The sequence below is a fragment of the Osmerus mordax genome, chromosome 13 (genome assembly GCF_038355195.1).
Source record: "Osmerus mordax isolate fOsmMor3 chromosome 13, fOsmMor3.pri, whole genome shotgun sequence".
NCBI lineage: Eukaryota > Metazoa > Chordata > Actinopteri > Osmeriformes > Osmeridae > Osmerus > Osmerus mordax.
In genome coordinates this window covers 3808450-3829304 of record NC_090062.1, presented here as the reverse complement: position 1 = coordinate 3829304, position 20855 = coordinate 3808450, and the positions used below count along the sequence as shown (strand labels likewise).

Genomic DNA, 20855 nt, shown 5'->3' with positions numbered 1-20855 from the left:
ATATAACACAGCACATACAACTGATGTAACTTACATCTACGCTCCCTAGCACACAGGTAAAGGTCAAAACGATATCTACACTCAATGATACACACAACTGATATAACTAACATCTAAACTCACGAATACACAGGTACTGGTACAACCTATATCTACTATCTAAACTCACTAATACACAGGTACTGATATAAGCTATATCTACACTCAGTAATAGACAGGTTCTGGTATAACCTATATCTACACTCAGTAATAGACAGGTTCTGGTATAACCTATATCTACACCCACTAAAACACAGGTAGACACCTCCCAGTCTGTAGTACACAGCACATAGCTTGTGGCCATGACAATGATGCTGATGAAGTTGAAGGCAGTGTCCTGCTCTGGAAAGTGTCACCGGCTTCCCCATCTCCCCCCCCCCCCCCCCCCCTTCCCCCCTAGATGTCTGTGTGTTGCTAGCGCTGGAGTTTGTTGGTGCCTCATGCCACGGCAGTGGAGCCTAAACAACCAGCCTGGTGGTTCAGTGAGTCCTGACTGCAAAACACGCCATACATAATTGAGAGAAGATGTCAAAGTGCCCCCCAAAATTGCCAGTGTTTACCACTCAGACACGTTGAAACCTCTGTATCAAAGTCATTAATGTCGCTCATTTAGTGAATCGAATGTAATCTCGATGCGAGTGTATTGCATGTCGGTGTGGCTGTGTATCTGAACCCATTACAGATCTGACCTTCACTTATTCTGTACATGAATGTATGCCTAAATAGGAGACAAACTGAGCTCTAAACCACAGAGTTACATTCTGTCCCTATGTATATGCATGTGTGTGTACTGTATATGTGTGTGTACTGTATATGTGTGTTGTGGTTCAGAGAAGGGTCTGGCAGCTCTGTAGAATATCAAGACGTCCTGGTTCACTGAGCTAGCAGTAAATCACAATGACTGACTGTGACACTCAGAGAGATGAGGGCACAGACTGGTGCACAGACACACACGCTCGCACACACATTTACACAAACATACATTCTCACACACATGATGAAATACAGTGAAAAATACAAAGTGCCTCAGGCTGTTGTGGGGAAAAGACAGTTGATTAGATGCAGTTTTCATCTACCCTTACATGCACAGCCATATTGATGAAAATATTCTATATTGTATTAGATCAGGGTTCTGTTCACGCAAGCTTGTTGACATTTACAGGACATTGATCGTACATTGAAATGAAATAGCATAAAACCTTCCAATAAACTGAATGGATTTATTTTCCTAGTGAATGATTTTTTTAAGCCTCTGAGTACAAAGAAAGGGATGTGTTTATTTCAAGGTGTTAAAAGGGATGTACAGTAGGGGGTTGAGATGAACAAATTTGTGTGTGTGTGTGTGTGAATATCTTTGTCTGGCTATCTATGCTTGTATTTTGAACGGAGACTCTTAGCACAGGTCTTCTCAGTCATATGCTAACGCTCTTAACTCGGGTAGAATAAATATATCAAGCCCCATAAAACACGCCTGTTTCCGTGCTTTATGTGCCTCCAGCAGTGAGGAATGTGTGTGTGCTCACGGTAGAGAGAGGAAGGGAGAGAGAGCGAGAGAGAACGAGAGAGCGCGAGAAAGAGAGAGAGAGAGCGCGAGACAGAGAGAGAGCGGGGTGAGCGACGGGGAGAAGGAACACTGGAAGGGAGGCACAGCTCAAACATCAAAGGACCTAGACAAAGGGATCCAATGTTACCTGCTTCCTCCTCCTCAAGTCGGTGTGCTGCTCTACTGATGCAGCCAGAGAGATAACGAGAGAGAGTGAGAGCGAGAGAGAGAGAGAGAGAGGCGGGAAGAGAGAGAGAGAGAGGCGGGAAGAGAGAGAGAGAGAGGCGGGAAGAGAACGTTCCAACAAAAACGAGAGATCAGGAGCAATAGAGTGGTAGAGAGCGCTAGACCAGGGTATGTGAGAGAGAGACAGAGAGGTGCAGATCGATAGCACGCGTGTACACTAGGGGGAGGAGATCGAGAGACGAGGTTTTCCTCCGTGCTCGGGGTGGATGACAGAGGAGCACGCCCGCCCGTCTGTCCTTCCTGGATTGGGAGTCATCTCCAGCCCCAGAGCCGGGCTCCAGAGGACGTAACTGCGGAGCGACGACACAGAGGCACAGGGCGAAGCAGAGCGAGAGGACAGGGAGAGGCTGAGAGAGAGAGAGAGAGAGAGATAGAGAGAGAGAGAGAGAGAGAGAGAGAGAGAGAGAGAGAGAGAGAGAGAGAGAGAGAGAGAGAGAGAGAGAGAGGGGGCAGTGTTCAGAGAATGAGCCGGCTGTGCGGTCTGCGTCGCTGTGATCGTTGTCGCCAGACCCCCCGGCTCCCTGTGTTGGTGCCTCTGTTGCTGTCGCAGGCCCCCCCCCCCAGCCCCCCTCAGCCCAGCCCCCCAGACGGCAGCGTTGGCCCGCAGAGTGACTGACAGACATGAGCTCCAAACTCTCCTCCGACTGGATCCCTTACAGGTACCAGGCTCTCCATGTGCCGCTCTACGTCCTGCGGGGAGGACTTGTCTGTGATAGTGTGTGCGTGTGTGTGTGTGTTTGTGCATGAGCGTGTAAACGGTTCGATACAGTTTTGACAGAGCCAGTTACTGTGATGGCAGGGTTGGAGTTGATCGCAATGGTTTCTTGCCCGGTGGGAGTGACATTGCCACATGTGTGTATACTGTACTCTAGTAGAACATTTCTGGAGTAATGCTCTTATCAAAGTCAAAATCACCTTCAGCTAGCCTACTCGGTGTGTTTGTTGCATGGATATATTCTGTTTTTCTGCTACAGTCCATAACATTGTACATTTCTCGTCATTATGCAACTTAATTAAAACATGAAATATTTGTTTCAGGTAAATGTAAGTACGTTTAAATATCAATGTTTAATTTAGTTCACTACTACACTAAAAGTAACAGATTCATCTTGATGTGGTGGATGTGTAGCTTGTACTAACATTACATTTTTGAAGCATTTTATAATAATCTGATTATATATTAATCTCTACCTCCCCTGACTCTCAGTGTCTGGAGCTCATTCTCTTCAGTTGTACTGTTTTGCTCCGATGTTAGTGTTTATCAGCTTTTTCTTCTTTCTGTCTTGAAAAAAGATGTTTGCCTGCCTGCGTGGTCTGCGCCTGCCTGCCTGCCTGTCTGTCTGCCTGCCTGTCTGCCTATCGTCTATCTGGGTGCTTGCTTACCTGTCTGCTGACCTGCCTGTCTGTCCTCAAGCATGCATGCCTGCTTGCCTGTCTTCCTGCCTCCTTGCCTGTCTGCCTGTCTTCCTGCCTGCTTGCCTGTCTTCCTGCCTGTTTGCCTGTCTTCCTGCCTGTTTGCCTGTCTTCCCATCTGCTCGTCTTCCTGCCTGCTTGCCTGTCTTCCCGCCTGCTTGCCTTTCTTCCCGCCTGCTTGTCTGTCTTCCTGCCTGTTTGCCTGTCTTCCTGCCTGCTTGTCTGTCTTCCTGCCTGTTTGCCTGTCTGCCTGTTTGCCTGTCTTCCCGCATGCTTGTCTGTCTTCCTGCCTGTTTGCCTGTCTGCCTGTTTGCCTGTCTTCCTGCCTGTTTGTCTGTCTTCCTGCCTGCTTGCCTATCTTCCCGCTTGCTCATCTTCCTGCCTGTTTGCCTGTCTGCCAGTTTGCCTGTCTTCCTGCCTGTTTGCCTGTCTGCATGCCTGTTTGCCTGTCTTCCTGCCTGCTTGCCTGTTGCCTGTTTGCCTGTCTTCCTGCCTGTTTGTCTGTCTTCCCGCCTGCTCGTCTTCCTGCCTGTTTGCCTGTCTTCCTGCCTGTTTGCCTGTCTGCCTGCCTGTTTGTCTGTCTTCCTGCCTGTTTGCCTGTCTTCCTGCCTGCTTGCCTGTCTTCCCGCCTGCTCGTCTTCCTGTTACCACTTAACAGCCACACAATTGCTGAAGCGACTACCTCCAACCCAAGCCCCATTGCCATGGTTGCAAGGCATCCTTTGCTCTCATTGGCTCCTGGTTGCTATAAGTTACAGAGCTGGCTTGCCATGGATCTCATTGAAAGATTGCGTCAGGAGAGCTGGCTTGCCATCATGGAATAATCAAAATAGACCTGCAGTGCTGATTCTTAGATCTATGTAAGGTTGTTCCTGAAAGAAGCTCTGCTCCCTAGAGCAGTGACTGAGATGTCTGATACATCTATATTAGGAAAGGGTACTGGAAGGGTTAATAGATTTGATGCTGGTTGTGTGCCGTTAGCATTATTAGTGATATAATAATTAGATGATGTGAGTGCCCTCTGGGACAGTAGACCTTAACAAACAACACAGAGACATGCTCAAGCACCTCTGTTCAGTTGCCTCTTCCCCCAGGAGGGGGGAGGAAACAGGGGGAGGTGGGGAAGGGGTTTGGCCAGTGGCAGGTGCTCCTCACGTCTCCTCCGAAGGAGCCGTCATGGATGGCTTCTCCTTACCATCAGCCGGCACTGCAATTAATGGAAGGCCGCCATGAAATATGGATGGGTCCCCATGTGGGGCTGCACACTGGAGACACAGCTGGGACATGTGGCTCTTGTCATTAATCTGCAGGCCCAGCAGTGTAGTGTATCACAGGCTCTCCTCCACCCGGGGGGTCACAGCCTGGTAAACACAGTACTCAGCCACTGTGCCACTGAGAGGAGGGGGGTCACAGCCTGGTAAACACAGTACTCAGCCACTGTGCCACTGAGAGGAGGGGGGTCACAGCCTGGTAAACACAGTACTCAGCCACTGTGCCACTGAGAGGAGGGGGGTCACAGCCTGGTAAACACAGTACTCAGCCACTGTGCCACTGAGAGGAGGGGGGTCACAGCCTGGTAAACACAGTACTCAGCCACTGTGCCACTGAGAGGAGGGGGGCGGGGGGTCACAGCCTGGTAAACACAGTACTCAGCCACTGTGCCACTGAGAGGAGGGGGGTCACAGCCTGGTAAACACAGTACTCAGCCACTGTGCCACTGAGAGGAGGGGGGGTCACAGCCTGGTAAACACAGTACTCAGCCACTGTGCCACTGAGAGGAGGGGGGCGGGGGGGGCTCTCTCACTAGGGGGACACTGAACATGACGCTCTGCTCACGGCTACCTGGCTGACTCACACCAGGGGCTGAACGTTTATAATGATCCAAACAGGAAGTGGGCATGTACTGTTTTGAGACCCACGCACACCAAATCAAAAAAGTGTGAACCCACAAATACAGAGCACTCATAGACATGCATACACACAGGCACTCACACACACATAAAACACTCCTGTTCCGCCATCAGAAATCACAAGTGTAGATAGCATCCGACAAGCAGATAATGGCATAACAGAGCTGTAATAATGAGGGTCAACTACCTCATTACTGGTAGAGAATTCATTGATGTGCTTCGCTGGGTTACCCAAAAGAGTGTTGGACCTCTCTACCTCCTGTCTGCCACCTTCATCCATCACCGCCCCCAAACTCAAGTGTTGTCACTGACAGTGATGTGTAGGCAGCGCAGGTACCCTGTCACGTACCTCTTCAGCAGCAAGTGTTTTGTATGCCCCTGTTGAGCCCCCTCTGTACAGTGGGCACGGCTTATCCGATATTACGTCAAATCCAATATCATGCTGTTTGTAGAAAGCATAGACGTCAGGAGCCTTCCTTTCACCTGAATCGAGGAACATTACTCTCTGATTACATCACACGCCAATGTTAAAATAGCCTTCCATCTTCACAGAACATGCCGATTGCTGCCTCTTTATTTCCGAGTCCTTGTCATCTCTTCAGTTTCAAAATGTGTCTAAAATACAAACAAAGGTTCTGTGTCTGTTTGTGTGTTTGTGTGTGTGTATGTGTGTGTCAAATACTGTTCGATAATTGACAGAGGATGCTGAAGTTGCGCTCAATACTGCCAGCGTCTGCCCCCCCCCCCCCCCCCCCCCCTTTTGAGGTTTCAGAAGGATTAGTGATCTGGGTGTGGAGGAAAGGATATGATATAACTCTGTCACATGGCCCTCCAGCCACGCACACACACAGCGCCCGCTCTCAGCCAACGATCCCCATCTCATCCACACGCACGCAGGCTCACGCAGACAAGTTGAGCCGGCGCAACCCACCAGCCCGTCCAGCTGATCACGTCCAGCTATAGTGCTCTTTGTTATTTGACTCTTGACATTTCGCGTCACGTTCATACTGCAGGGAAGGCTTGGTTGGCTTTTACTGTAAAGTGTGTTGGTCTTGTTGTTCTGAGTCATTCTCAGAACAACCTCAGCCTAAGCCTTGCGGTCAGGAGACCCCAAGGAACTATACCTTGTTTTCCCTCAATAAAGCAGGGAAGCTTTACTGTCAATCGGAATTCCACCTCACCCACCTTGCATTCATACAATTCTACAGTAAATAAATATGACTTTACCAATGTTTTTAACATCCTCTTTCTCTCCCCCCCCCCCCCCCTTCTTCTCTGCAGCACCTTGGATGATGAAGGCAGTAACCTTCGCCAGCAGAAGCTAGACAGACAGGTAGGCCCTGGAGGGGACACTATGTGGGCTAAAACAGGACAACCAGAGGAGAGGCAGCCGGCTGGAAAACAGAGATAAGGAAGAGTGAGAGAGATTGAGACAGAGATATAATTATTTGGAGAGAGAGAGAGAGACAGAGAGAGGGGAAAAAGATATAGAGACAGACAAAGAGAATGTCTTCACCATAGTAAATATTTCACAGCTTACTGGACCAGATATTTAGTTCACATCAGTTTAATCGTCTTTCAGGGATTTGGCAGTCTTAAGTATTTGCAACCAATTAGAGGTGTTTTATGCTAATCGGTTGGATGATGACTCTGTTCCTGTCTGTGTGATACAGATGCTTAGCAATATTCCTTCTCAAGATTAAGCAGCGTGACATGAAAATAATCTCAATGGTTTCATCTCAACTTCAATTACTTTCCCTGCATCGTCTCTGACGATCCAATGAGAAGCGTGAAAATAGATCACGGTGCCGTCGTTGGTTTCATCCGACCTCTTGTTACATTTCCTAAAATACAGAAGAAAATGGCTGGGGATTATGTAGCAAACGCTGATATGAGGCCAATCTCTATGGATTTCAGGAGTAGGCCAAGCGTAATGATGGGGTGTTCAGCATGGACATAAACAACATCAAACCCCTTTCTTGTTCTAGCGATAGCTACTACTAATGTATTTCCCACAGTTCACCTTACAGTAATACATCTCAAGAAATGAAGGAAGGATCGAGGTAAAAACATCTCAAAGTACAGACCCAGACAAACGCAGAACAGTCTGTCATATCTTATGAATGAACTGAGTAAAAGAAGTAAGGCGCTCCAGCAGGAAGATCCACAGTTCAGTTCTTCACTCAGTGGTCTCTGCTGAACCAGCCATTCTTTGAACATCAAAGTGCTCTTCTACATTCATACTGCATTAGCAAGACAGTCACCCAAGCAACAGTGCTCGGAGCTCTGCTCGATCCAGTCTCGACAAGGAGACAGCCGTCGAAGCTGCTGTCCATAGATGCATCACCTGGGTTCATTGTTTGATGAACTTGGTCCAAGGTGTCCTGCAGAGCCCATACATGACCCACTGGAAGAGAGGGCATCTCCCAGGATGTTCTCTCTCCCTGGTTGAGGTAATGAGAGCGGGATGTCATGGCAGCATTCCTCCGCAGCCATTGCACTGTGCTCTAATTATAGTGTTAGGTCTGTCTCTCTCTCCATCTCTCGACCTTTCCTGTCCTCTTCTTTCCTGTCCTCTCCTCTTCTCTTCTCTCCTCTCCTCTCCTCTGTGGTCTATCCTCTGATTCTCTGCTCAAGTACGGCGATTCCTCCACGTTTGGCCTCAGCCAAAAGTGTCTCAGCAGAGTAGACAGAGCAGCTTTCTGCACCATCAGGGATTCCCTCAATATTTGATGAGCTCAGACTCTGGGATTTCCCTCAGTTCGCAATGCTTACATAACCACTGGTGACGGCTGGTCCGGATGGTTCTGGGACTGCCCTGGTAGGAGGAGTTGTCTAGGAGGAGCATGAAGTCGGATCTAGGATCTCTTTTGGTGTTTGAGATGACAATGACTTAGCTGTAGTTACTCTGAGACACATCGTGAATACAGGCTCTGGTGCCCAGTTACAGAGTGGGAGCTGAGGCCTGCTTCACGGTGATCTTGCCAGTGGGAAGGGTGGGGCATGTAGAAGAAGTTGAATTGGGAGAAGCGAGGAGAGGTAAGGGAGATAAAGAGGGAGAGGAGATGGATGGAGATGGGAGGAGAGAAAAGAGGAGAGAGTAGAGAAGAGGAGCGAAGAGAGGAGAGGAGAGAAGAGAAGAGAGAAGAGGAGCGAAGAGAGGAGAAGCAAAAGCAAAAGCAGATGCAAAGGCAGAGGCAGAGACAGAGGCAGAGACAGGGAGATCTGAAACACTAATGCTACATGCTGAATGCACGCTGTGTTTTTCTGGGACTGTGGAGGATTTGGGGGCGGAGGCTGTGTTACTGCGGGCTCTGGAAGCAGGCCAGCTCAGCTGCCTGCTGCTGAATCCGAATCCGAATCAGAAAGGGTTTTAATCGAACCTTCCTGATCACCAGCAGCCCTGCTGTCTCAGGAGACCCTGAATTAACAGACACTTACAAACTTGCCAAAGCCTCAAAACTCATATTACTGCACATTCATGTCATATCACAAGGGAAAAGTAAAGTCATTATTTAGGGTGAACTGGGATAATGAATCTGGGACACAGATCGGGCTGCGGTGTCTGTTGGAGAAAAAGATGTTCAAGTAGCACAACGAATGCAGCAGAAAGTGAAGACGACTGTTTTTGAAAACGACTTGGCTTGTTCTCTGTGCTGTCAAGCGGTCAACGAATCCCTCGCAATCAATAACCTAGGCAACTGCATCTGCACGCAGGCAGGGGTCAAACTCTGGATTATTTCTTAAGATTGAGCCCTTAATGGGTTTTTATTTATAGTATCTCTTCAGCCATAGGTAAGCAGGTGTGTGATTTCTGCTGCAGCCTGAGCTCTCTGGTGAGCTGGATGGCAGGTGCACACGTGCGCTCTGTGATCAGTGGCCTACTGGGTTTACGAAGGTGTTTGAGGGTTTGATGTGTTTCATGACCACACCTCCATCCAGGACACTGCCTCGTCGTGTGCTGTGGTAATGGGATGGAAGGCAGTATGGTGCTTTTCAGAATGTGTTTGTGTGTGTGTGCATGTGTGTGTGTTTGTGAGTGTATGTGGGTGTAGGTTTATGTGTGTGTGTGGTTGTCACTGGGTGTGTGTGTGTGTGCAGGGGTATTGTGAATGTTTTATTATACTGTATTTGTGCATGTGTGATTTATTCATGACAGTGTAATTTAAGAATGTGTGTGTGTGTGTGGGGGGGTGTCTGTAGGTGTGTGGGTGGTTGTGTGTGTGTGCAGGGGTATTGTGAATGTTTTATTATATTGTGTTTGTGCACGTGTGATTTATTCATGACAGTGTAATTTAAGAATCTCTGTGTGTTTGTCTGTGTGTGTGTGTGTGTCACAGAGAGCCCTGCTGGAACAGAAACAGAAGAAGAAGAGACAGGAGCCGCTCATGGTTCAGTCCAATGTGGACGGGCGCTCCCGGGCCCGCAGGACCAAGCAGAGCGAGGAGCAGGCACCGCTGGTGGAGTCCTACCTGAGCAGCAATAGCAGCACAATCTACCACGGTATGACCACCAGCACCACAACCACACCCAGACCTGCTCTGTCACCTGGACCTGCCATCTGGACCTGGCCCTATCATCTCTCTCCAAGCAACACCAGACAAATGGGATGCCCAGTACTAATTGTTTAGGCCCCTTTTTCAAGGGCAGGGAGCTAGCCAGACAGACAGCCAGACAGCCAGACAGCCAGACAGCCAGACAGGCAAGTGCTTCTCCACGTCCTGCCAGTTTGGACACATTGCTATTGATCCAGGCAGCTCAAACAGACTGGGGGTGAAAGGTTGCTGATTGGAAATGGATATAAGAGGGTGTGAACGTTTGAGTGAAAGTCCCATGGAGAGCTCACTGTTTAATCGAGCTGGCCTGCTGAGTCTTTGCTCTTGGGCAGAAGAGATACTTTGCTTCATGCGATGTCAAAAAGAAAACGACATGACGTAGTTGAAGAGATGCGAGTTGAAATACAGTATCTCGATGTGAAGTAATAGCATGGTACAACCGTTGACATTTGCTTCCTTCAAACAAGGCTATACTGTATCATTTAGACTTGGTCTGAAACAAACTGTCAACTGTGTAGTACAGAAAACTCAACTGTGCAGGGATGCCTCGATCAGGAGCAGGCAGGCTGCCAGTGATTGGGCTGCTTATCTCCACAGAGGGCCATCAGCTGCTGTTTAATCCCCAGCTCTGAGAGGCAGAGTCTGGGCTGCAGGCCATGCATGCTGCCCTGGCCTGGTTCATCCTGATGTTGCTTTCGCTCTGTGGACACCACATGCAGAGACCAGTTTTTTTGTCCAGGCCAGGATGTGTAATCAAATACACTCAGTTTAAAATTGAGGGAGATCATCATACAGTAGTGATGGCAATCAGGAGAGCGGAGCGTGGATAGGAGAACCCTCCCTCGCTCCCCCCTCGCACTCTGCCTGACTGCAGAGGAGGGCTTTTTCAGATTCCCTCACCCTCCGTCGAGTCTAATGAATGTGTTTAGTGTTTACGAGAGAGATCTTCTCTCAAGCTGTGTCTGCTAAACACAGAGTACACACACACGCGCACGCGCACGCACACACAAGCCGTCGATGTGTGACCCGGAACTTCTCCGCGCGCGGCCCCCCTCTGCAGTGTCAGCCTCCCTTTTAGAGATGTCAAACAGATGCTGCCTTTGAGGCTGTTCTGTAACGTAGCACACGTCCAAACGGACAGTGGGATTGAAAAAAAAAAAACACGACAACATTTTGCTTGGCAACAGAGAAGGACTTCGGGCAGCAGTGACAAACGCATTTCACCTTGAAAGAATATGCACCACCCCCCCTCCGGCCCCTTCCTCTCGCTTTCTCTCTCTCTCTCTCTCTCTCTCTTGCTTCCTCTTCCTCTTCTTCAGGGCTTTTAGATTACTGCCGCAGGTCCCTTGATTGCTCTCATTTTCGTGTCTCTATTTTAAGATCTTATTCGACATTCAAGGCCTGAGTGCTCTGCCTCCCCTATGTACATTAGTGTTCTTTTGTAAACACGCATTCATTTGATCTAAATCCGGGCAGGAACTTGTATTCTTTCCTCTTGAACATTTGTATCCGGCTAGGTGCGCAGGTCAATGTGACATTGATGGGTGACCTGACCCCAAAATGTGGGTACATTTCGTAACCATGTTTCATTGTGCATCTATAATGGAAGTTCAACAGGACTATTTCTTTAGTAAACCCTCTACAGTATATCCTCTGCTGGGATTGCTTGGTCCACCTCAGAGTTTTCGCTCTTATGGATGGTCTGATGATGTGACATCATCTTTAGAGCCCACTAAGGTTTGAATCTAATAGCAACATCTTCCACACCGTAACCAACAGCATTTTCTTTCATATGAACTTCAAGCTAGTTGAAGCTAGCACAGTATGAATAACTGCCTGTGGAACGGGTACTCACAGTGATGTTAAATGCTTAGGCAGATGCTGGCAAGGCCCACATTACTGTAACTGTACCCCTAAGATAAGGAGTACTCCTCATAAGATGCATTAGTCACTTTATCATCATACCAAACTTAGCGTAGTTAGTTTACATTTACATTTAGTCATTTAGCAGACACTCTTATCCAGAGCGACTTACAGTAAGTACAGGGACATTCCCCCGAGGCAAGTAGGGTGAAGTGCCTTGCCCAAGGACACAACGTCAGTTGGCTTGACCGGGAATCGAACTGGCAACCTTCAGATTACTAGCCCGATTCCCTCACCGCTCAGCCACCTGACTCCCTCCTAGTTATATTATTTAATTACTGTGCCAATTAGCCTTGATTCATTTGTTGCTGGGAATGAGTGAAAAGCAATAGAATTCCCAGACTGATCACAAACACATTGAACATCATGGACACTTCTGATACACTAAAATGGGGAGAGTCATCATGGTCATTTCCTTTGTGGTGAGAAATACCACTAAACCTTTGCTGCTCCTGTAAACTGACCTTCTTCTTTAGCAGGCCGGCGTCAATAACCCCTCAACCGTGATGAGTAGCACAACCCACATAAATGACTTCTTTAATAATTACTACAATTAATTCCCCAAACTTTCATTTGCTTGTTGTATGTATGTCATTGATCCAGGTCTGCTTTCTTGGTTAACTTGCATTTCCTTGTCCCTCTTTCTCTTTAACCTTGGCTTATTTTTCCTCTGGCTTAATATATGTCATTTTCTCTCTCTCTCTCTCTCTCTCTCTCTCTCTCTCTCTCTCTCTCTCTCTCTCTCTCTCTCTCTCTCTCTCTCTCTCTCTCTCTCTCTCTCTCTCTCTCTCTCTCTCTCTCTCTCTCTCTCTCTCTCTCTCTCTCTCTCTCTCTCTCTCTCTCTCTCTCTCTCTCTCTCTCTCCCTCTCTCTCTCTCTCTCTCTCTCTCTCTCTCTCTCTCTCTCTCTCTCTCTCTCTCTCTCTCTCTCTCTCTGTAATCCCTTCTGCCCTGCTAACCCTGGCTGTGCTGCTGGCCACTGCGTAGTACAAGAAGCGGAGCAGGAGGAGGGCAAGGCTGTGCTGGAGACCCAGCCTCCCCGCTCGGCCAAAAAGGCCAAGGCATCGGCCTGCTCCACGCCGCAGACAGGCAGCGCCAAGAAGGAGAGGAAGGGAAGGCACAAAGGTCAGCCCGGATGACTGGCAGCCTGACAGACAGCCTGCTGACCTGATAGACAGACAGACCGTTAGACAGACGGACGGACGGACAGACAAACATTGTTAGAAGAGCCAGCTTTCTCGTACCTAGTTCACAGCATGCATCCACCCGCTTTTGCTGTTTGAAGGCTAAAATTGAGAGGATCAGAGAGAAATCCACAGTACAATGAGACCACACATCTCTTGTGAGAGAATGCGCTTGAATCTTTGTTTGGCAGTGCAGAGAAAAGTATGTTGCATGGCCCCAGACTCTGGTCTTGTCATTCACCAACACCTCCTGCCTGTACCACCTTGATGTCTGTCAAACTGACAAATGAAGGAATATCAATAGTGTTTGACTGGAAAACTATGATTTTGTCTATTCGTTTCACATTATTTTTATCACCGGTGTTTATCATTGTTAGTCTTTTTTGGGGAGCATAAAATTGTGATGTGCGAAAATGTCCTTTTCTTGTCAAGGTAGGTAGTGTTTATTGTTCCCTTCTCCTTTTTTCTCATTTCCATTGTCAATCAAACTTATTCCTCCTCACCCAGGACGAGGGTCAGCACATATTTCTGTGGCGTGCCTCTAGTGGAGAGAGGCACGCCGAGGCTAATGAGGCTGCCCTTTCAGAGTGGCTAAGCCTCCACTCAGGGCGGTAAGCCCATCACAGCCACAGTGTCTGTAATGATGTGAGAGGACTGGGTTCTGTTAGCTTGCCAAGTAAACACATCAGTGACTGGTTGGCTATTAAAATGCCTCCTTGGCCTTCATAAAAGACTAGCGTGAATAGAAGTTAAAGTGAAACTTTGCATTCCACTCTCTTTCCCTTTTTTAGAAGCATCCTTATTTTCCTTATAACAAAATTGTACATTAAAAGTCTTGTAGGTAACTTATATAACAGATTGAAAGCATCTTTAATACATAACCGAACATCCATTTGTTGAAGCATTTACACAGATATTTAATTCACTTGTTCATCCACAGATTGATCAGCATGAAGGAATCTTTTATGCTACCTATCTGACTTCATTTTGTCATAACGGAACCCAGGTGTTTGTTTTGTTGGTTAGGTCTGATGCCAGCAGGTCTGTTCAATGTCTTTGTTTTTCTCTGCGACAGCTAATAGGATTCACTCAGGGCTGGTGATTAGTCAGGTCAGAGTCCTGGCCTTCAGCACTGACATGGCCTGTGCTCTTTTGGAATGATAACTCACCCTGTCACACACACACACACACCAAACACACACACAAACCCACACCACCCACACATACACGCACCCACACACACAGAGCAACAACTGTCTGAAACCAGCATTGCTAACGCCGGTCTTCTGAAAGCCACAACCTCTCTCCAATATTCACCTGTAATTGGTGTGCAGTCACAGCCTGTCCATGGAAATTAGTATGAGTGAGCAACTCATGAATTCAGAAGCAATAACGCGTTCTCCTTGAATGTACACAATACTGACCTTTCAGTAAAAAAGAGGAAACAACATGCCAGATTCTGAGTAGCTGTGATCACCTGGCCTGTCCTCTAGAGGAGGTCAGTAATCTTGGGCTAATGACATGGGGCTGGGTCAGTAACTGGCAGGACAGATGGGACTTGGTGTTTTGACCTGCTGTACAGCCTAATTGAATGACAAAGGACCAGAGGATAGCTTGCTAATAGCGTCGAAAAAAAATGCTAGCATGTAAGTGCAGTGGCCGAGTGATACGCCGTAACATCTAATCAGGAGGCAGATGGCACTCTGCGGTCTACATTGATTTACAACTGATTTACAACCTTTTATATTGAATTTATTTCACAGACATTCTACTTCATCTAATTTTTTGATATTTTCACAACCTTTGTTGTCCATGCCATGGTTCCTTGCATGCAAGCATTGTTCCATTTAATACTTTAATACTTGTGAATGCTTTTGATTGTATGGCTGTCCTGCATGCAAGTATGTGTCTTCACAATTCCCATTTAGTTGTTAACTAGGATTGCATGCTACAGGGCCTAATACTAGGAAGAAGGATACTAGGCTGTAGTGTACTACTGTAGATAGGTGTCCTACGTAACAGTGTACTAGGTTGTAGTGTGCTAGGTAGAAGTGGACTAGCGAGGTGGTCTGACAGGCCGAGGGGGCTGTTGTGCTCCAGCAGGGCTCGACGGTCCAGCTTCCTTCCAGGAGGAGGGTCAAATCCAGATCCTGACCGTGGGCCACCTGGCCACAGAAGAGGCCAGTGAGGGGGACTCTGTGGGCAGTGCTCCTTCACATGGCAAGCAGGATCTCAGGGTCACCATGCTCAAGAAAGGTACCAGGACCAGGACCTGTACCCGTACTTCTAAGTGTCCCTGCACCTCTACCTGTCAGAATGCGGTGTTGCAGGTCTTGAATCAGCCTGGAGGGGTTTATTTTGCAGTAATTGACCGGCTCACTGAACATTATTCCGCTTCTTACATGGCTATTTACTGCTGAAATAAATCATTTGACACAAAATACTGCTTTAATATTGAAAACTATTTGCATTAAAAATGCAATATTTAAAAAATCCTTTAGATTTAGATCTGCATCCATAGCAACGGTCTGTCATTCATCGCAGCAATCTGCTGTTCAGAAATAACATGTTGGAGAGTGCCATGATTGACCAGAATTGAGTATTCAAGAAAGCTTTGTAATGAAGATTATTAACACCTTATTAATAACATCAGCCACCTAACTCACAAAAAAAATTCACTGACAGTCTCTATCATGTTGATGGGTGTGACAGTTCCTACATTCAGTCTTTCTCTGGATCACTCTGTATCTATCTCTATCTCTATGCAGCTCTCTCTCTCTATTTCTATAGTACTGAAATGTAATTCCTGGTAAGCTAAACAGTAGATAATTTAAAATGTAGGAGATATTGATTATATGGATAGTAAATATTTTGGGCAACAACGGCACTGCCATAACTAGGTATTGACTTGTGTGTGTTTGTGTGTGTTTGCGCTCGTGGTTTTCGAACAGTGGGATTATTTAGTATAAAGTGTTCTTATCACTATCCTTGGGGCAGAAACTAACACGATAATAACTCTCTCTCTGCCCCTGCTTCTGAAGGCATTTCTAGCAGTATGAACTTTGATGAAGAGGAGGATGATGAGGATGAAGTCAGCTCCAGTTCCTCCCAGCTCAACAGCAACACGAGGCCCGGGTCTGCCACGAGCAAGAAGTCCTGCAAGGTAAACCTGAGCAGCCCTGACCCCTCTGTTGACCCCTCCCCTAAAGGCCGGCGCTGACGCAGCACTAACGCCCCTTGTGCATGCTCGGTTCCTCGGCTTAATCCATCTGAGGATTGGACACGAGTTTGACTTCGATCTGTTTATCTGTTCATTTGTCAGGATAATTCACAGAGAGAGGAAAGACTAGGACATGGGTGATTTGTGTGAAATTGATGTTTGTTCTCGGTTTTTGCAACTTGTAATTAAAGTTAGCTGTCTAGAACACTGATGGCCAATCTGGTCTAATAAAAAGAGGAAACAGATCCCACCGGGGGGTGTGTTCCCTGCATATCAAATGTTCCAACGTAATTGGACTTAATTGTGCTGACTTCTTTCAATGCTATTAAAAACAACTGTTGGCTTGGATTTCCATGATGCAAATGTAGCCCTCCCTTTGCTCTGCTTCATGTGAAACTATCCCCCAGACGTAGCCTGAATGACGGAGAGAGCGATGGCATCCCTGCAGGGCTGAGGTCTCTGGGTTTTCAGACATGCCGTCTGTTCTGTCACCCCCTGCAAGACTCTTCACTTCCAACATAACCACTGGTTGTTATTGGTCTGAATGAGAGATGATTTTAGCACAGGCCATTATTTCTTTGCTTTCAGGTGGCAGAGCCATTATCCCCTAAGGACAGTGACTCAGAGAAGGGAGGCAGGGAGGGAGGGAGGGAGAGGGAGGCAGGGTTGTGGAGACACAAAAGGAAGGTGACTGATGGTACGATGCCCCGGCAGCCCACGGTACAGTAACGAAGGGATCTCAGTGACGTCGGCTGGCATTTCACTCGTTACCATGACGTCTGACCAGTCATTCCATGTGGACCCGTAACCCCCTTTAGGGAGAGCCAGCTGGCGTCACCACTTGATTTGTGACCCAGACGGCACAATGAACCGACACGACTCCAGTCCCTCTGGATACCCTGATCCTCCTTAACCTATCCCAGCTTTCCCCTTCCCTGTCCTGTAAGTGCGGATGTGATGGCTTAGTTGCCAGCCATCCTCACCTCGTCTGATTGGGCTGCCCGTGTTCATTCCCCCAGGATGCCGCCTCTGCATCCACGCCCCCCATTAGCGAGCCCGCCATCGACGTGGACGACCTGGAGGAGTTCACCCTGCGCCCCGCCCCCCAGGGGGCCACGGTGAAGTGCCGGATCACCAGGGACAAGAAGGGCATGGACAGAGGCATGTACCCCACCTACTACCTCCACCTGGAGAGGGAGGACGGCAAGAAGGTGAGGAGCGCAGCAGCACACCACTGTGGACCACACAGACATGTGGGCACTGTTTGCATCACCGTTTTACGGTTGTACCGTTATCATAAGGTTCCGCGTTAAACTGCACTTCATTTGATCCCTTTGATTGTAAACAGTACCCTGCTTTCGTTGCCGACAATGTTTCAGTGCGCGTGTTCTAAGCATGTGCGCATCTAAATGAGGCCCTCCAGTCAGAGCGGATGTTGATGTTTTTTGGAGGGGTTGGTGTTGCCCTAATTGGATTGGGGCTTGATCCACCTTAGGTGTTCCTGTTAGCTGGGAGGAAGAGAAAGAAGAGTAAAACATCTAATTACCTCATCTCCATCGATCCCACGGACCTGTCACGAGGAGGGGAGAGCTTCATTGGGAAGCTAAGGTGAGGGCATCTCGCTTTCATCAGTACAGCGCCTCCAGATAACCTGTTGCCATCTAGCCAACCTGCTGTCTGCTGTATTCAAAATATAAAGCCAGTAATTATTGAAAATCCTTTCCAATATATATATTTTTTGCTTTCACGGGTTTAGAGAAGGTACAAAAGGGTAGGTATATTACATTACATTTACATTTATTCATTTAGCAGACGCTTTTATCCAAAGCGACTTCCAAGAGAGAGCTTTACAAAAGTGTATAAGGTCAATGATCATAAACAACGAGATAGCCCCAAAAACATTGTGGGTAGCCAAAACATGATGCATACATTGTGAAAAGCAAATAAGTGCCAATGGGAACTTATTTGCTTTTCACAATGTATGCTTCAAGGTAGATAAAAAAGGCATGAATTAAAATTGCCCGTAAACATTCTTCTGTACTTTCCTTTGACTTGAGGTATGCAAGACAACATTAGCCTCGTGTGAGATGAGAGGAGAATGAATTAGCTATGTGAACATCTCTAATGAATGGTGGGCTATGCAGCCCCACACCTGTCAGGTCTGCTGCAGAAAAGGAAAGTAATTGGATTCATTACTTCCGTTTGAGGGCTCATCTGTTTTCATTGTTCGGAGGGGGAAGCTGCACCTGGGTGATGGCCGCTAGGTGTGATTAAAGTTGGAGCAGAGGACAGACCCTGCGGAACACAGCTCTGTCAGTCTGGGTGGGTGGGTGTGGTCTGCGCCTGGTCTGGGAGCGGAAACTGCAGTGCGGTCTGCACTAAGTGCGCTGTCAATATCGTTTGGCAGATTGTGCCATGCGTGCATATGTGTGTCCAGTTGTGTGTTTTGGCTGTTTCTGGGTCTACTCGTGTTTGTGTGAGGGGTTTTAGTGGTGACTGCAGGCTAAGAGAAGCAGGCAGTGACATCAGCCGCCCTTTGAGATCCTATCAGGGCACCGTGGCACCAGAGAGCCCCCAAGGGAGTCTCGTCAAACATGGCCGGCCACAGTCTTCATTAATGTCCTCTCCCTACTCTCTCGGTCGATACGGAGATCTCCTCTGGCTTCCGTCATCATAACCACACTTGAAGGATGAAGAGCTAGATCGAGACAGGCAGAGACCTTTCACCTGCCTCTGATGGAAGTTGTGGAGAGGTTGTGAAGATGAGATTGCAACCTTTTCTTTGACCTTCACGGTCAATTGTCCGTAGCTAACTGTGGCCTGATTAACAGAGGGTGGATAGCAAGCCTCTCATCTGAATCTGGCCATGGTCCACCTCTTGGTTATGTTGATTATTGTCAAAAAATCTAGATCTGATCCCAGCATCAAAGGTTTCTTTTACAGACAGATAAGCCATAACATACAAACAGTAGCACATTTATATAATTGTAACCAACAAATCACTAATATGTTTCATTTGGATTAATAAAAACAATACAAATAAAAAGCTTACATTTTGCAACATGCTTGTCAAGTGTATTACACTTCTGTAAAGTCACAAAACCTTAAACAATAAACCTTGCATTGATATTGCACAATTTACCATTAGGTGAATACTGTGGATTATAAGAATTAGCCTTGCATTGTACCAGTTTTTTCGTGATTACCTGTATTGTGAAATGACTGGTGAGATTCTGACTAAATGATGACAGTTATTGTTAAGTTCACGATCAGTAATCAAACAGTGATTGTTGAAGGCCGAGAGACAAGTGATTTCATTTCTGTTTATTTCTCTGTGATTAGCAGAGCCATTTTCCCTGCCATTGACTTTGATTGGAGTATGAGGTCCAGTAGCTAGCTGATTAGGGTTAAAGGGACAAACCACTGCCTTCATTAGCTCCAAATTGATCTTAACCTCTTTATTACAGAGCAAGCTCCTGAAACACACACACACACACGCATATGCATGCACATACAGACACACTCCTCTAAGCCCCTCATTGTTTTCCCTCTTCAGGTCTAACCTCATGGGCACCAAGTTCACCGTGTATGACAGTGGGCTGAACCCAGCCAAGACCCCTTCTAGTCTGGAGGCTGAAAACCTGCGTCAGGAGCTGGCAGCAATATGCTATGTGAGTCCTCAAGAGAGAAACCGTTGGTACCAAGCCATGTAGTAGGTATAGATTGGGGGATGTGTCACAAGGAAGGTGTGGAATAATGGTTACTGTCCGTCACATAGCCCACTGAAGGGGCATAGCGACACCTATTGCTCAAAGCTGAAAATGGCCCTTTGTAGGGCTACTTCATAAAATTGTAAACCCAGGAAAGACATTGGTTTTAGTTTACGGACACACTGTATGATTGGTGCGGCTTACTGGAGAGCTGTAAAACAACGTTGTCTGTGTGCTCCCTCTTTAGGAGACCAATGTGTTAGGGTTTAAAGGACCTCGGAAGATGAGCGTCATCATACCTGGGATGAACATGGACCACGAGAGAGTGTCTATTCGCCCACGCAATGTGAGTGGCTCTCGTCAATACAGGGAGGAATGGAGGAGTGAGTGAGTGAGGGAATGAGGGAGTGAGTGAGTGAATGAAGGAGAGAGGGCAGGAGGGAGTGAATCCGGAGTGAGTGAGTCAGCGAGTCAAAAAACACTACCGACTATTTGACTGACTAACTGACTAATCGACTGCCCATGCTGAAACCTCTCTGGTCTGCCTTCCCCCCCTGCCCCAGGACCACGAGTCATTGCTGGCGCGGTGGCAGAACAAGAGCACCGAGAGTGTGATCGAGCTGCACAACAAGACCCCGGTGTGGAACGATGACACGCAGTCCTACGTGCTCAACTTCCACGGCAGGGTCACCCAGGCCTCCGTCAAGAATTTCCAGATCATCCATGACAACGACCGTGAGCTTCCCAGCCTCTGTCAGGCCGCATGATTGGCTTGCTCACTGTCACATCCACTCACAGTAGAGTTGTACTACTGATACACTGTACACAACAGCTTTCGAATGCCTTGTTCACTGTTTGAATGTAGCTCGATATCAGAGGGACTGTGTTTGATCTGTGTTCTCCCGGTTCCTCTCCCCGTAGCGGACTACATCGTGATGCAGTTTGGCCGTGTGGCAGAGGACGTGTTCACCATGGACTATAACTACCCTATGTGTGCCCTGCAAGCCTTTGCCATCGCTCTCTCCAGCTTTGACAGCAAGCTGGCATGTGAGTAGCGATCGTTCCAGCTCCCCCCCCCCAAATCTGCTGCCCCTTCTGGGAAGCTACCTGGCC

The 20855-nt window shown here is 47.6% G+C and overlaps 1 protein-coding gene across 1 annotated transcript; it reads left to right on the top strand.

Annotated features, from left to right (window-relative positions):
• The first annotated feature begins 2449 nt into the window (after window positions 1–2449).
• tub (TUB bipartite transcription factor) lies at window positions 2450–20797 on the top strand. The gene is made up of 12 exons (XM_067249339.1): window positions 2450–2487; window positions 6433–6484; window positions 9492–9654; window positions 12616–12753; window positions 14913–15068; window positions 15854–15975; window positions 17052–17243; window positions 17528–17640; window positions 19589–19703; window positions 19990–20088; window positions 20306–20477; window positions 20664–20797. Exons 1-12 carry the CDS (start codon window positions 2450–2452, stop codon window positions 20795–20797), a joined length of 1494 nt encoding a protein of 497 aa, XP_067105440.1.
• Window positions 20798–20855: the final 58 nt, after the last annotated feature.